The sequence below is a fragment of the Salvelinus alpinus genome, chromosome 9 (genome assembly GCF_045679555.1).
Source record: "Salvelinus alpinus chromosome 9, SLU_Salpinus.1, whole genome shotgun sequence".
In the NCBI taxonomy this organism is placed as follows: Eukaryota; Metazoa; Chordata; class Actinopteri; order Salmoniformes; family Salmonidae; genus Salvelinus; species Salvelinus alpinus.
The window spans coordinates 46,004,117-46,020,854 of NC_092094.1; the positions used below are offsets into that span (position 1 = coordinate 46,004,117).

General features: G+C 42.9%; 1 protein-coding gene across 3 annotated transcripts; it reads left to right on the forward strand.

Moving 5' to 3' along the window:
• Nucleotides 1-2,998: 2,998 nt before the first annotated feature.
• LOC139530207 (mitochondrial inner membrane m-AAA protease component AFG3L1-like) lies at nt 2,999-16,534 on the forward strand. Of its 3 annotated transcripts, XR_011665978.1 has the most exons (17): nt 2,999-3,300; nt 4,829-4,907; nt 5,151-5,239; nt 5,537-5,686; nt 5,848-5,913; nt 6,123-6,247; nt 10,230-10,494; nt 10,670-10,807; nt 11,006-11,159; nt 11,345-11,452; nt 11,674-11,799; nt 11,882-11,992; nt 12,119-12,234; nt 13,585-13,785; nt 14,346-14,540; nt 15,550-15,655; nt 16,114-16,240. XR_011665978.1 is itself a non-coding variant. In XM_071326402.1 (16 exons), the coding sequence occupies exons 1-16, from the start codon at nt 3,166-3,168 to the stop codon at nt 16,297-16,299; spliced, it is 2,244 nt and encodes a 747-aa protein (XP_071182503.1). In that variant the 5' UTR covers nt 2,999-3,165; the 3' UTR covers nt 16,300-16,534. The 3 variants fall into 3 exon arrangements, 2 of the variants coding, with proteins under 2 accessions (XP_071182503.1, XP_071182504.1); XM_071326402.1 differs by lacking the exon at nt 15,550-15,655 and having other exon boundaries at nt 16,114-16,534; XM_071326403.1 differs by lacking the exons at nt 5,151-5,239; nt 15,550-15,655 and having other exon boundaries at nt 3,285-3,300; nt 16,114-16,431.
• Nucleotides 16,535-16,738: the final 204 nt, after the last annotated feature.

Here is a 16,738-nt window from a genome sequence, read left to right on the forward strand (position 1 = left end):
TTCTCAGAACAAGAATAGACTGACGAGTTTCAGAAGAAAGTTCTTTGTTTCTGGACATTTTGAGCCTGTAATCGAACCCACAAATGCTGATGCTCCAGATACTCAACTAGTGGGAAGTTTTATTGCTTCTTTAATCAGGACAACAGTTTTCAGCTGTGCTAACATAATTGCAAAAGGGTTTTCTAATGATCAATTAGCCTTTTAAAATTATAAACTTGGATTAGCTAACACAACATGCCATTGGAACACAGGAGTGATGGTTGCTGATAATGGGCCTCTGTACGCCTATGTAGATATTTCATAAAAAATCTGCCGTTTCCAGCAACAATAGTCATTTACAACATTAACAATGTCTGCACTGTATTTCTGATCAATTCAATGTTATTTTAATGGACAAAAAAATTTGCTTTTCTTTCAAAAACAAGGAAATTTCTAAGTGACCCCAAACTTTTGCACGGTAGTGTATATAAAGTGTAATATTGATTGTCGAATGAGTGTATATGTGTGTGTGTGTCTGTGTGGTTGTGTGCATGAGTGATTGCATGTGTGCTAAGGTGCAGAAAATCAGAGCAGGTGGTCAGTCCAGCTCAAGTGTTCAGTAGTCTGATGGCTTGTAGACAGAAACTGTCTCTTAGCCTGTTGGTATCAGACCTCATGCTCCAATACCATCTGCCTGATGGTAAGGGAGAGAACAGCTCGTGGCTGGGGTGTGTGGGATCTTGATGATGCTGCGTACCTTCCTCAGGCACTGTTTTGAGTAGATATCCAGGATGGTTGGGAGCACGGTCCCAGTGGTGTACTGGGACGTCTTCACTACTCACTGAAGGGCCTTGCAGTTGTGGATGTAACAATTCTCGTACCAGGCCGTGATACAACCGGTCTGGATGCTCTCGATGGTGCAGCGGTGGTATTTGGAGAGGACTCGGTGCGGCATGCCAAATTTTGGGGGGGTATTTTAATCATTTAGCAGACACTTTTATCCAGAGCAACTTACAGTAGTGAGCTCATACATTTTCATATTTGTTCGTACTCGTCCCCTGTGGGAATCGAACCCACAACCCTGGCGTTGCAGGTGCCATGCTCTACCAACTGAGCCTAATGGGACCAACTCTACTGCAGTTACGTTGTTGTGGATCGGGGCATTTTCCCTCCTCTGCTTCCTGAAGTGAACAACCAACTCCTTTGTTTTGCTGACGCTGAGGGACAGGTTGTTGTCATAACACCACAATGCCAGTTCACTTACCTCTTCCCTATAGGCTGACTCGTTGTTGATGGTTATCAGACCTACAACCGTGGTGTTGTCAGTAAACTTCATTATGGAGTTGGTGTCGTGTAAATCCACACAGTCGTCGGTGAACAGGGAGTAGAGCATAGGACTGAAGACACACCCCTGTGGGGCCCCTGTGTTAATAGTCAGTGTGAAGGAGGTGTTGTTGCCAAACCACACATCCTGTGGTCTGCCCGTCAGGAAGTCCAGGATCCAGTTGCAGAGGGTGGTGTCGAGACCCAGGGTTCTGAGCTTGGTGACGAGCTTGGAGGAAACAATAGTGTTGAATGCTGAACTGTAGTCAACAGCATTCTTACATAGGTATTGCCGTAATTCTTCTTGGATCACTAAGATTAGGATCTGTTTTAATCTATTTCATAATTATTGTTATGTTTATTGATCAGATATTATGCATTTTACCACAATTTCCTCAACTACCAGCGGGAAAAAAAGTTAAAAACAAATCAATTTCTAATATGTTTTACCATTGCCCACCTAATGAAAAGGCCTGAGTTAAACATAATACTGAAAACCAATATATTTAAAATAATTTTTTAAAATTTATCTCATCAATTTATCTCAACGCATAACATTATCTGGATCTTGTTTTTTGCCATAATTACATGTTATTTTTATGTACACAAATTCAATAAAGAACAAATGGCATACTATCAGATTAAGCCAAAATTACTGACATTGAAATGGTATTCTTCCTAATATTTCCTAAAAATGGTGTTTGAAAAAGTCTTGATGATGATGATGATGATGACGATGATGATTAACTGAAGTCATATGGTGGCAAAGCAAAATGATATCACAAACATTTAAGTTACTGACAACTGCTGCTACCTGTGTGTTTAGTACTTGCTGGATATTTCTATTTTTTTATGTTCATCATAAATGTGCAAATTGTATAATCTTTGTTTAAATTTATTTATTTATTATTATTTTTTAATATATATTTTTTTATTAACAACAAATCAATACAGAAAGTACATAAGGGAACACAAGTATATATAGATTATATACAATGGACAATCGAGCTAGGGGGTACAATATCACATTACAATTACACAAGGACCTTAAGGGACATACATACACTTACAATTCTAACAGCTTTTTTGTTAGTAGAGTATTTAACTGTCTTAAAATACAGTTCAATTTCTTTTTGTAGGGTAAGAAAATGTGTTTTTTTGTTTGTAAATTTACATTTGTGTATATGAAATTTGGCCAAAAGAATAATGAAATTAATTACATAAAAATGTTTCAGCTTATTTCTATCGTATGTAAAGAATCCAAGCAGTAAATCTCTCCACAATAGTGTAAAATCTTCATAAATGTGTTCAATTATACATCTACTGAATCTACTGAGTTTTCTTACATGAATACAACGCCAAAAAGATACAACACTGTTTCTGGGTGGTCATTACATGCAAATTGTATAATCTACCTGTCAAATTGCTTGTCCATGATGAAATGTGCGTGTATGTTTATCAGCCAATCACAGAACAAGATCGAGTTCTGCAGAAAGACCCAAAGTCGTCGTATTCGCGCATGGATGATTTGATTTTTATTAAAGCTGTACACTTGTATCTATTGAACACTTTGTATACTTTTTTCATTGCATTTTGAATATGCTTACATTTTATATCATTTGTCAACCATATCCAAATAATACATAAAAAAATATGTCCATTCCAACATAAATTGTGTCAGGCATGATTATGGTCAGGTTATTGGAGTCCTCAATGGTCAAACTCTGGATGACGTTCTTGCATTTAAAAGCCAAGTACTGTGGCAGTTATTTAATATTGTAATACCGTTGAAGTGTAAGAGGACAGCATATTAAGAAAATCAGATATTATTTCTCAGAGTGGACGGCAAGTGGCAGCCAGAGAATGGTTCAAATGTTGGGGCTTCTCTCGACGGCTGCTTTGCCTTTACGGATCGCAGTAAAACCTTGTGTACGCAGTTCAGTGGTGTCAGCAAGGAATGTATTTGTGCTGCCCGTCTACCGTGGCTGTTCTGTAAGGGTAAGATTGTTTTGTTATGTGATCATCCAGCCAACTGAAATTAGGTGTACGCTAATTAGCGATTCTAGTTGGCTAGTTCTGTAACGTTAAAGCATACAATCAATCCGTGGCTAGAACTGTTATATGACTGTCAGGACTATCTGTGTCTCTTAACTAAACTCAGCAACAACCCCAAAAAAGTCCCCTTTTCAGGACCCTGTCTTTCAAAGATAATTCGTAAAAATCCAAATAACTTCACAGATCTTCATTGTAAGGGGTTTAAACACGGTTTCCCATGCTTGTTCAATGAACCATGAACAAGCACCTGTGGAACGGTCGTTAAGACACTAACAGCTTACAAACGGTAGGCAATTAAGGTCACAGTTATGAAAACTTAGGACACGAGGACTTTCTTCTGACTCTGAAAAACACCAAAAGAAAGATGCCCAGGATCCCTGCTCATCTGCGTGAACGTGCCTCCTAGCAGCATGCCAAAGGCATGAGGACTGCAGATGTGGCCAGGGCAATACATTGCAATGTCTATACTGTGAGACGCCTAAGACAGCGCTACAGGATGGACAGCTGATCGTCCTCGCAGTGGCAGACCACATGTAACAACACCTGCACAGGATCGGTACATCAGAACATCACACCTGCGGTACAGGATGGCAACCACTGCCTGAGTTACACCAGGCATGCACAATCCCTCCATCAGCGCTCCGACTGTCCGCAATAGGCTGAGAGAGGCTGGACTGAGGGCTTGTAGGCCTGTTATAAGACATCACTGGCAACGTCGCCCATGGGGACAAACCCACTGTCGCCGGACCATACAGGACTGGTAAAAAGTGCTCTTTACTGACGAGTCGTGGTTTTGTTTCACCAGGGGTGATGGGGTGGATTCGTGTTTATCGTCGAAGGAATGTGCGTTACACCGAGGCCTGTATTCTGGATTGGGATCGCTTTGGAGGTGGAGGGTCTGGGGTGGTGTCTCAGCATCATCGGACTGAGCTCGTTGTCATTGCAGGCAATCTCAACACCCTCATGTGGTACCCTTCCTGCAGGCTCATCCTGACATGACTCTCCAGCATGACAATGCCACCAGCCATACTGCTCGTTCTGTGTGTGATTTCCTGCAAGACAGGAATGTCAGTGTTCTGCCATGGCCAGCGACGAGCCCGATCTGCAAATCTGGTGCAGTCCATGAGATTCACTGCAGTACTTAATGCAGCTGGTGGCCACACCAGATACTGACTGGTACTTTTGATTTTTACCCCCCCTTTGTTCAGGGACACATTATTCAATTTCTGTTAGTTACATGTCTGTGGAACTTGTTCAGTTTGTCTCAGTTGTTGACTCTTGTTGTGTAAATATTTGTATGAACATATGTTAAGTTTGCTGAAAATAAACACAGTTGACAGTGCGAGGACGTTTCTTTTTTTTGGTGCGTTTAGCTAGCATAGCTACTAACGTTACTAGGCAGTAGCTCAACTGACTAGCCAAGTTAGCTAGTTAAACCAGCTATGATAACTCCAAATGCTTTCCTCTTCAGATTCTTGCACAAAATAAGTTGTCATCTCATGGATTCTATTCATCTCATGGACTACTATACTCCGCTGAGCTTCCAAAAGGTAAGACCCAAGAGTTGTGTAAAATGTCCTGTTAGCTTCATGAATTGCAGAACTATGCAGTCTAATGCAAATTCAGATCAACTTATCTTTTGACGTAAGATCTCCATAAGGGAGATCTTACTCATAAAGATTGGTCTAAGCATCAACCTAGGTTGCCCTGACTCGATCTGCCAACCTAGATGGGCTCTATTAATCAACACTGGCTGGATCAATGTAATGCTATCATTCACTTTTGATTGCCAGAGGGTAAAGGGAAGGAATCACGTGGCAGGGGAGGCCGTCGAAGTGGCAGCAAAAGAGCAGGGAAAGATTGGTGGAGCCGCATGAAGATGGTATGTGCTGTGAATGGTCTGTCTTACAGTATTACTCCCTATCCTATGGCTTCCCCACCAGAGGTACTTGAGAAGACTCATGAGACCGTAGGCTTACTGCTAAAATGCACATGAGGGTATACTCCGGGCAGAGAATTCAGTTGGTGGCACAGTAACCAAAACCTTTTGGGAACCACCGCCCTATTCTGAGGGATGTTTACATATACTATTGTGGAACTGAATGCAGATACTGCAACATGATGTGACTTAAAAAAAAATGTTTTCTCCCATGTTGACCCTTTTCCTCTGCCTTACTAGGGAGACATCCCATGGGATGAGAAGGAGTTCCTTGCCCTGGCAATGCTAGTAACTGGGATATCATCTGCCGCACTCTACTATCAGTTCACTGACACAGCCAAGGAGATCACCTGGAAGGAATTTGTCTATCATTACCTTAGCAGAGGAATGGTGAGAACAAAATGCAACAATTCAGTGAGAATACTGTACATGGAAATGCATGCTGATTTTTATTATAATCGTGATGTAATTGCTCAGTTACAGAACTTATTTTGTTTCCATCGATTTGTCATGGCGGTTTCTTTACAACTAGCAGTTTGTTCTCTTCACAGGTTGACCGTTTAGAGGTTGTCAACAAACAGTATGTGAGAGTCATTCCATTACCAGGGGCTGATGAGGTAGGTGAAAACAGACCATTCTCTGGATCTGAAACGGTGACAGGCTTTAGATGATAGCATGATGACTCGCTTGATAAAGATTCACTCAGGATGAATAATCTTTCAGTAGAATATAGCAAACAAGATTAAATGAAGTGAGTGTTTTGTGGATACATTGGAAGCTGCAGCCTTACTGAAGAGGTTGACGTGTATTGGTGGTCTTTCCCCAGAGCCATGTGTGGTTTAACATCGGTAGTGTGGACACCTTCGAGAGGAACTTGGAGGCGGCTCACCACGAGCTGGGTGTGGAGTCCTCTCATAGGGCAGCTGTTGTGTACAGCTCAAAAAATGATGGGTGAGTTAATACACACACACGGGCTGCACTATTAATCACATTTTAATAGAAATTGCGATATTGACATGCACAATATCCATATCGCTGCGATTATTTGAACCGACACTTAGCCGTCTGTAACACTATTTTAAATTATTTTTAACTTTTGATATATTGCTCGAGTTAGTGGAGTTTTCTCCGTCTCCTCTTTTTGACGCTTCCCAATCCCCCACACACCAAGCCCCGTTCCCTGTCTCAAGTAGGCAGTTCCTCATGCTCGAGATTCACTCTACATGCATTCACCAACACCATGCAGTCAACCTCTTTTTTTTTTTTTCTTCTCTAAACTGGAACAATGAGCATTTCCACTTTGATTCTGTAAAGACATGCTCCAGAACTTTGACTAGTAAGTATTTTTCAAACTTACTGCATTGGGCTGGATGTGTTTAATGTGTAGTTCATACATGCAGAATTTCTGTCTTACTTCAAATAGCCACGAGATCTAAATTTTGAAAGCGACTGTTTTCTGAAAGCCATACTGGGGCATTTCCCCCACGTGGGCCAGCCCCATTACAATTTGAGTTTCATCCAATGAGCTTCAGCCCCTCGCCATTTGAGTGACAGCTAGCAAGATGCACACAGCAGAATGAGAGGGAGCAATGACGGGGCGCACATATCTGCACATGCAGTATGTGATGTAGTACCCAATTTCTGGGGCCCACTTTTTGCTCATGAATGCTACACTGAACAAAAATATAAACACAACATGTAAAGTTTTGGTCCCCAAACATGAGCTGTTATTAAAAGTCCCAGAAATGTTCCAAATGTACAAAAGCTTATTTATCAAAAAAAATATATATATATTTCTCTTAGTGAGCATTTCTCCTTTGCCAAGATAATCCATCCATCTGACAGGTGTGGCATATCAAGAAGCTGATTAAAAGGCATGATCATTACACAGGTGCTCATTGTGCCGGGGACAATAAAGGGCCACTTTAAAATGTGCAGTTTAGTCACACAACACCATGCCACAGATGGCTCAAGTTGAGGGAGCGTGCCATTTGCATACTGACTGCAGGAATGTCCACCAGAGCTGCTGGCAGAGAATTTAATATGAATTTCTCTACCATAAGCTGCATACGTCGTTTTAGAAAATTTGGCAGTGCGTCTAACCGGCCTCCCAACCACAGACCGTGTGTAATGCCAGTCCAGGACCTCCACATCCGGCTTCTTCACCTGCGGGATCATCTGTAATAAAGCCTTTTTGTGGGGATAAACTAATTCTGATTGGCTGGGACTGGCTCCCCAGTGGGTTGTCCTGGCTGCCAAGTGGGTGGGCTTATGCCCTTCAAGGCCCACCCATGGTGGCTGCACCCCTGCCCACTCATGTAAAATCCATAGATTAGTGCCTAATTTATTTATTTCAATTGACTGACTTTCTTACATGAACTGTAACTCAATAAAATCTTTAATTGCTTCTTTTATATTTTTGTTCAGTATACTTTCAGAACTACTGGCTAAAAAGTATACAAAAGTACCAGAGAATCTCTTAATATACAGTGGGGAGAACAAGTATTTGATACACTGCCGATTTTGCCGATTTTCCTACTTACAAAGCATGTAGAGGTCTGTAATTTTTATCATAGGTACACTTCAACTGTGAGAGACGGAATCTAAAACAAAAATCCCAAAAATCACATTGTATGATTTTTAAGTAATTAATTAGCATTTTATTGCATGACATAAGTATTTGATACATCAGAAAAGCAGAACTTAATATTTGGTACAGAATCCTTTGTTTGCAATTACAGAGATCATACGTTTCCTGTAGTTCTTGACCAGGTTTGCACACACTGCAGCAGGGATTTCGGCCCACTCCTCCATACAGACCTTCTCCAGATCCTTCAGGTTTCGGGGCTGTCGCTGGGCAATACGGACTTTCAGCTCCCTCCAAAGATTTTCTATTGGGTTCAGGTCTGGAGACTGGCTAGGCCACTCCAGGACCTTGAGATACTTCTTACGGAGCCACTCCTTAGTTGCCCTGGCTGTGTGTTTCGGGTCGTTGTCATGCTGGAAGACCCAGCCACGACCCATCATCAATGCTCTTACTGAGGGAAGGAGGTTGTTGGCTAAGATCTCGCAATACATGGCCCCATCCATCCTCCCCTCAATACGGTGCAGTCGTCCTGTCCCCTTTGCAGAAAAGCATCCCCAAAGAATGATGTTTCCACCTCCATGCTTCACGGTTGGGATGGTGTTCTTGGGGTTGTACTCATCCTTCTTCTTCCTCCAAACACGGCGAGTGGAGTTTAGACCAAAAAGCTCTATTTTTGAATCATCAGACCACATGACCTTCTCCCATTCCTCCTCTGGATCATCCAGATGGTCATTGGCAAACTTCAGACGGGCCTGGACATGCGCCTGCTTGAGCAGGGGGACCTTGTGTGCGCTGCAGGATTTTAATCCATGACGGCGTAGTGTGTTACTAATGGTTTTCTTTGAGACTGTGGTCCCAGCTCTCTTCAGGTCATTGACCAGGTCCTGCCGTGTAGTTCTGGGCTGATCCCTCACCTTCCTCATGATCATTGATGCCCCACGAGGTGAGATCTTGCATGGAGCCCCAGACCGAGGGTGATTGACCATCATCTTGAACTTCTTCTATTTTCTTCTATTTTCTAATAATTGCGCCAACAGTTGTTGCCTTCTCACCAAGCTGCTTGCCTATTGTCCTGTAGCCCATCCCAGCCTTGTGCAGGTCTACAATTTTATCCCTGATGTCCTTACACAGCTCTCTGGTCTTGGCCATTGTGGAGAGGTTGGAGTCTGTTTGATTGAGTGTGTGGACAGGTGTCTTTTATACAGGTAACGAGTTCAAACAGGTGCAGTTAATACAGGTAATGAGTGGAGAACAGGAGGGCTTCTTAAAGAAAAACTAACAGGTCTGTGAGAGCCGGAATTCTTACTGGTTGGTAGGTGATCAAATACTTATGTCATGCAATAAAATGCAAATGAATTACTTAAAAATCATACAATGTGATTTTCGGGATTTTTGTTTTAGATTCCGTCTCTCACAGTTGAAGTGTACCTATGATAAAAATTACAGACCTCTACATGCTTTGTAAGTAGGAAAACCTGCAAAATCGGCAGTGTATCAAATACTTGTTCTCCCCACTGTATATTTATCCACATTTTCTATATTTTACTATTAGTTTAACTTGTTCTCTGCAAAATGCTAGTTGGTCTTTAGCAAGCTGCAAATGTGCCAAAAAAAATAATTGTTAGCCCCTAATGCTTATCTCTAGCTAGCTGGCTAGCTAAATCCACTGATGGGGGAAATCCTGCTAGCAAACCTTTTGCTCTTATACAGGCCGGTACCAGTGGTGGAGTATATCAGCATTGTTTGTTCTTAATCAGAGGAAAAGGCAAAGAATATTCTAATGTTTGTCTGAATGTACCCATCTAATTAGGGTTCCATGGGAAACACTGACCAACGCTTTGGTTCCTATTCTGTCGCAACCAGCCCTTCCCTTTTTCATTTGTCATGCCAAACAAGTGCCCACTGTATTCCAACCATAAAATTAGAATGATCATTCTATGAACAGTTTGCCCAAGTCTGATCTATAATCACAAGTGAAATCGCAATATTTGGTTTAAAAAAAATCGCAATTTGATTATTTGCCCATATCGTGCTGCCCTAACTTGTTTTTCTATCCTTGGGGAACCTACAAATATTTCCATTTAAATTGAATCAACCCCTTACCCTAATTGTAAACAGCCTTTGTCCTCATGGGGATGTGGGAAATGTCCCCACGTTTTACTATTCTTGAGGGGATTTTGGGTACACACGAGGATAGAAGAACAATACTACACACACCTCAGCAATTCATGCCTCCACAGGGCTTGACTATTGCTCACGCCAAAATTAGAGGCAGACTTATGAGTCAAATTTCACGGTCAAGCTGACGTTTTAACTGAGACCATTTTATAATTTGTCCTCCTACAGGACATTATTGATGCGTGTGATCCCCACCCTGGGGTTGATTGGTTTCCTGCTCTTCTCCCTGCGACGGGGACCAATGGGAGGTGGTGATTGGACCGCCTTCACCCCATTCAGTATCAGGGAATCACCAGCGAAGATGATGTACAACATCAACACCAAGTTCAAGGATGTGGCCGGCTGTGAGGAGGCCAAGTTGGAGATCCTGGAGTTTGTTAACTTCCTGAAGAACCCCCAGCAGTACCTGAACCTGGGGGCCAAGATCCCAAAGGTAAGGATGGGACAACCGCAGTCATACTAGTCCTGAAACACCTTTCGATGTAACGTGAAGGGAGAAAATGTGTTGATTTTAGATGTGGTATGACTTTTCACAACACATCACAAATGAATGTCCCTTCTAGACTTTCATATTTCAGGTATTTTAAATCTCATGTGTTTGTTCTCAGGGTGCTGTGCTCTCTGGACCTCCAGGCACAGGCAAGACCCTGCTGGCCAAAGCCACAGCAGGAGAAGCCAATGTCCCCTTCATCACAGTCAATGGCTCAGAGTTCCTGGAGTTGTTTGTGGGTGTTGGGCCTGCCAGGGTGAGTACACAATAGAGCCAGAGGAAACACTTACAGCTGACTTCATAACATCCATTTCAAGTTAAATTATGTGCATTTTAGATTATAGCTAGCTAATCACAGGGATACATTTCAATCCATTTTACTGGAAATACTTTGCTTAGAGGATGTGAATGAAGCTGTTTTAAGGCCCTAGTATTGACTGTTTTCTCCCTGTAGGTGAGAGACATGTTTACCTTGGCCCGGAAGAACGCCCCCTGTATCCTGTTCATAGATGAGATAGACGCAGTGGGCCGCAAGAGGGGCGGGGGAAATTTTGGGGGCCAGAGTGAGCAGGAGAACACACTCAACCAGCTGCTAGTGGAGATGGATGGTAAGTATGGGTGAAAGTTTCCCCATCTAATATCACACTCACTATCATAATGTTTGTTAATCGGATATGTGTCCCCTGTTTGTTACTCAGTGATTTCATCTTATTGTCCACCATTACTCTAAATTGTTTACTTTGAACTGTAATGCATATACTGTAAGATTCATTCCCTGGTATTTTTCTTCTAGGGTTCGATACCAGAACTAACGTGGTTGTCCTGGCGGGTACCAACAGACCGGACATCTTGGATCCTGCACTAATGAGGCCTGGTAGATTTGACAGGCAGATTTACATAGGTATGGAATCTTACAATTAACCTGGAGCTCAGGCAACCGTGTGCTGTGGTAACTTTAGTGTTATTTTAACTTACTGCATATTGATATTTATATTGACATCTAATCCCATTCGGTAAGACTTTATGTAAACCTACTTAAGGACTTTATAACCCGTACATAACAGTTTTAAAATCAGCAGACTATGAGCCTTTCATGAAATCCAATACATGTCCATATTTCAGGCCCACCTGACATCAAAGGCAGAGCGTCCATCTTCAAAGTGCACTTACGGCCCATCAAACTGGACCCTGCTATGGCCAAAGACGGATTGGCCAGGAAGATGGCTGCCGCCACACCAGGCTTCACTGGCAAGTTGAGCTGCTCTGTGTGAAGATGCCATGTTGATTATCTTGATGTCTTTATTTTAAACATCCTCTCCGTCTTCATCAGGAGCCGACATAGCTAACGTGTGCAACGAGGCTGCCCTAATCGCTGCTAGACACCTCAACCCACATGTGGAAGGAAAACACTTTGAGCAGGCCATCGACAGGGTCGTCGGCGGTGGGTACAATGTCTTCCAGCGCCTTCTATTATTGTGTGGTCTCTGCTTTGTGAATGTTACATATTTAGGAAGATGGTGTGGGGATTCAATGGAAACTTCCATTTCTCTCTCGCATCTCCCTGTAGGTCTTGAGAAGAAGACCCAGGTGCTGCAGCCCAATGAAAAGAAGACTGTTGCATACCATGAGGCTGGACATGCAATTGCGGGCTGGTTCCTGCAACATGCTGACCCACTGCTGAAGGTAATGCCCTCCTTTAAAGGCCTTGCTTTGTTTATTTGGCCAGGTTGCCAAACGAATAAATATTACTACTATTAAAAAATACGTTTGAGCACTGCATACTATAAACAACTCTGCAGCACCCTCCACTCCTTTTTTGGTGTGAGTGAAGACCAGGTGTTTGACCTCTGAACTACACATGAAACAATTGGAATCAAAGACCTGTGAGACTTCTTAGAAGACATTATACTGTACAACCATGAGTCTGACGAGCTTACTAGATCCCTGTGACGGTAGCAATGGCCTCTGTGGCAGTTGAGGCCATTTCATGAGGTGCCCTATGTCAGTTTGTTTTGAAGCCTAGCCACAGTGTTGGGCTATGATTTGATGTGATTTATTTAATACACGATTCAACCACATGTGGATACAATGAGTTGGTGTCATGGAAAGACATGGCATTTTTAAATTGTGCCTGGGAAGTTGAGCGAAAGTCATCAATGATTTTAATAATTTATCTTAATGTGATTTATTTACGTACCGTTTTTATAATATTTTATCAAATTTAAATAAAAATTATATCAGCCAGGATCCGAATGACACTTTAGTGCATCACCCACAGATATTAAATCACCTGCATGTGTGCGATAGGAGTGGGCCATTGCTCAAGGTTTTGATTTATTAGGATTCGCATTTGCCGACGCCAATGGCGACAAGTGGTCTTACTGGATTCCTTCCATTAGGAAAATGTGGTGCCTGTCATTTGATTGGTATCATTTTAATTTACCGGATATTTAAGAAATGTACCGGATCCATATGCGTTCAGGGTTCATACACATTTTGACAGATGGAATTTTATGACTTCTCCAAGTTTCCATGACCAACAATTTGCAGTGTCTCTATGCAAGTATTTAAAGAAGCATATCGACATAGGTAGGGTGCTCTCTGATCCTATGTACCATCTCCAGTCGTTGTGCAAGGCACTTAATGCCCCACAAAGTATAATATATCGGAAATGAAATGGCTATGGTAGGTTACAAATAATTTTATTCTGAAGCAAGCCCACAAATTCTCTTCAGGAAATGTACCTTTTCTAGTGAAGTCATTTTATCATAGCTACCTTGTTTACTTTGCAGGCTGACTAGCATCTATTGAGTTGCAATGTCCCCTACATTGGATTCCTAAATCAACTGGAAGTACATATCTGCAAAACAAGTTGAAGCCACATAATGCAAAAGAAATGCTACATCTAATCTTTTTCCCTAAAATTACTGTTACGACTGAGTCACATGATTCAATTCACTGTGACGAAGTGATTCATTTATATAAATAAAAATCCCTATTCTAATGCCATGTGTTCCTCTTCTCTTCCTCTAGGTGTCCATCATCCCCAGAGGGAAGGGGTTAGGGTATGCCCACTACGTTCCCAAGGAGCAATACCTGTACACGCGGGAGCAGCTGTTTGACAGGATGTGTATGATGCTGGGAGGACGTGTGGCTGAAAAGGTCTTCTTTGAGAAAATCACCACAGGAGCTCAGGATGACCTGAAGAAGGTCACCCAGTCAGCCTACGCACAGGTACTGTACTGTACTGCAAGGATCATCAACTACATTTGGCTGCGGGATGTTTTTTTTTCTAGAGTTGATGGTCAAATTGACCGCAAGAAGCCCAAACGGATATGTTTGACTAAAACATAATAATTTGAAACCTTCCTTATATTTGTATACGATCACGTGTCTCTGTTATGCTTGGGAACAGATGTTTTAAGTCAGTCACTTGGCGCTGATTTCTGGTGTTTTTATAGTCTTATGTCCAACAATAAAAATTCCACACAAGGTTATCTATCTGGAGTTTGCCTATTGGATGGGATTAAATGCGTAGAAATAGAAGTCCCCATTCAAGTCAATGACTCGTCTGTTCTACTCATTCTATTTCTATGCATTTAATGATCTCTTTATAGGTGAAACCGAGAACTTTTGAAAAACTGAGCCCAGAGCTTTTTAAATGACTCCTCAGTCAGAAAAGCAATGGTTACGATTCAACAATGTTGATAGGAATTTGTTTTGGGAAGTGTTGCTTTATGTCATAGTATCTGTTGTATTTATGATCTCCCCCCCACATCACTTCTGGCCTCCAGGTAGTGCAGTTTGGGATGAGTGAGAAGATAGGCCAGGTGTCGTTTGACCTGCCTCAGCAGGGGGAGATGGTGATGGATAAACCTTACAGCGAGGCCACGGCAGAGCTCATAGACCAGGAGGTCAGAGACCTGGTGGACAGCGCCTACCAGAGGACCATGGAGCTCATTGTGGAAAAGAGGGAGTGTGTGGACATGGTGAGAATGGCATTGACCTACATGAACATCATGTAGTTCCAAGGTTTTCAGAGTACTCTTTATGCTGTCTTATCAAGGGTACACCATCTAAACTCAGCAAAAAAAGAAACGTCCTTGTACTGTCAACTGCTTATTTTCAGCAAACTTAACATGTTATTTTCATACACATATTTACACAAGATTCAACAACAGACAAACTGAACAAGTTCCACAGACATGTGACTAACAAATGGAATGTGTCCCTGAACAAAGGGGGGGGGGGGGTCAAAATCAAAAGTAAGTCAGTGTCTGGTCTGGCCACCAGCTGCATTAAGTACTGCAGTGCATCTCCTCATGGACTGCACCAGATTTGCCAGTTCTTGCTGTGAGATGTTGCCCCACTCTTCCACCAAGGCACCTGCAAGTTCATGGACATTTCTGGGGGGAATGGCCCTCAACCTTTGATCCAACAGGTCCCAGACGATTGAGATCTAGGCTCTTTTCTGGCCATGGCAGAACACTGACATTCCTGTCTTGCAGGAAATCACGCACAGAACGAGCGGTGTGGCATTGTCATGCTGGAGGGTCATGTCAGGATGAGCCTGCAGGAAGGGTGTCTTCCCTGTAACGCACAGCGTTGAGATTGCCTGCAATGACAACGAGCTCAGTCCGATGATGCTGTGACACCTCCCCAGACCAGGACTGACCCTGCTCCAGAGTACAGGCCTCGGTGTAACGCTCATTCCTTCGACGATAAACGCAAATCCGACCATCACCCCTGATGAGACACCCGCGACTCGTCAGTGAAGAGCACTTTTCGCCAGTCCTGTCTGGTCCAGCGACAGTGGGTTTGTGCCCATAGGCGACGTTGTTGCCGGTGATGTCTGGTGAGGACCTGCCTTACAACAGGCCTACAAGCCCTCAGTCCAGCCTCTCTCAGCCTATTGCGGACAGTCTGAGCTCTAATGGAGGGATTGTGTGTTCCTGGTGTAACTCGGGTAGTTGTTGCCATCCTGTACCTGTCCCGCAGGTGTGATGTTCAGATGTACCGATCCTGTGCAGGTGTTACACATGGTCTGCCACTGCGAGGATGGACAGCTGATCGTCCTCGCAGCCTCCCTGTAGCGCTGTCTTAGGTGTGTACGGATTTTGCAATTTATTGCCCTGGCCACATCTGCAGTCCTCATGTCTGCTTGCAGCATGCCTAAGGCATGTTCACACAGATGAGCAGGGACCCTGGGGATCTTTCTTGTTTTTTTGTCAGTAGAAAGGCCTCATTAGTGTCCTAAGTTTTCATAACTGTGAGCTTAATTGCCTACTGCCTGTAAGCTGTTAGTGTCTTACTGACCATTCCACAGGTGCATGTTCATTAATTGTTTATGGTTCTTTGAATAAGCATGGGAAACGGTGTTTAAACCCTTAGCTTCACAGATCTTCATTGTTATTTGGATTTTTAGGAATTCTTTGACTTACATTTTTTTTTCTGAGCTAAAACAACCTAGTAGTCCCTAGAGCTTTGGTTTGGCTCTGTCATTCCTGATGTGTCATGAATGTCACTGAGCTCACTGCAACATCACTTCTTCTCTCTCCCCAGGTGGGGAAGCGTCTCCTAGAGAAGGAAGTCCTGTACAAGGCGGACATGTTGGAGCTGCTGGGGCCACGGCCGTTTGAGGAGAAGTTGACATATGAGGATTTTGTGGAGGGGACTGGCAGTTTTGAAGAGGACACCAGCCTGCCAGAGGGCCTGAAGAACTGGAACCAGGAGAGGGGACGTAGCTGAGGAGCCTGCCCCAGTTAAGGAGAAACGGAGCCAATAGGCAGGACACCCAGTGACTGGCGACCTCTTAGGTTTTAGGTTGTCTCAGCACAACATGCATCACTTCAATCATGTAGCCTAGGCAGAAGGGAGGTTTGGGTGGACTTAGCGTAATAGTGTCCAGGGACATATTTATCTGAGTTCAAAGTAAACTTTCAAGCCCGATTTCAGATCTTTGAATGCCATATTTGGGGTGAGACACGTTTTACTCAAAGGAAGAATATGATTGACAGCAGACTCATTGAGATTTGCTCTTTTTAGGAGTTTGATTTACTTCTCTCCCCACATGTTTGTCATAACTGAATCATGTACAGTTGGGTACAAAATGATTGGCACCCTTGATGAAGATGAGCAAAAAATACAAAGGGAGCTATATTTTATGCAACTTTTTTATAATACAATT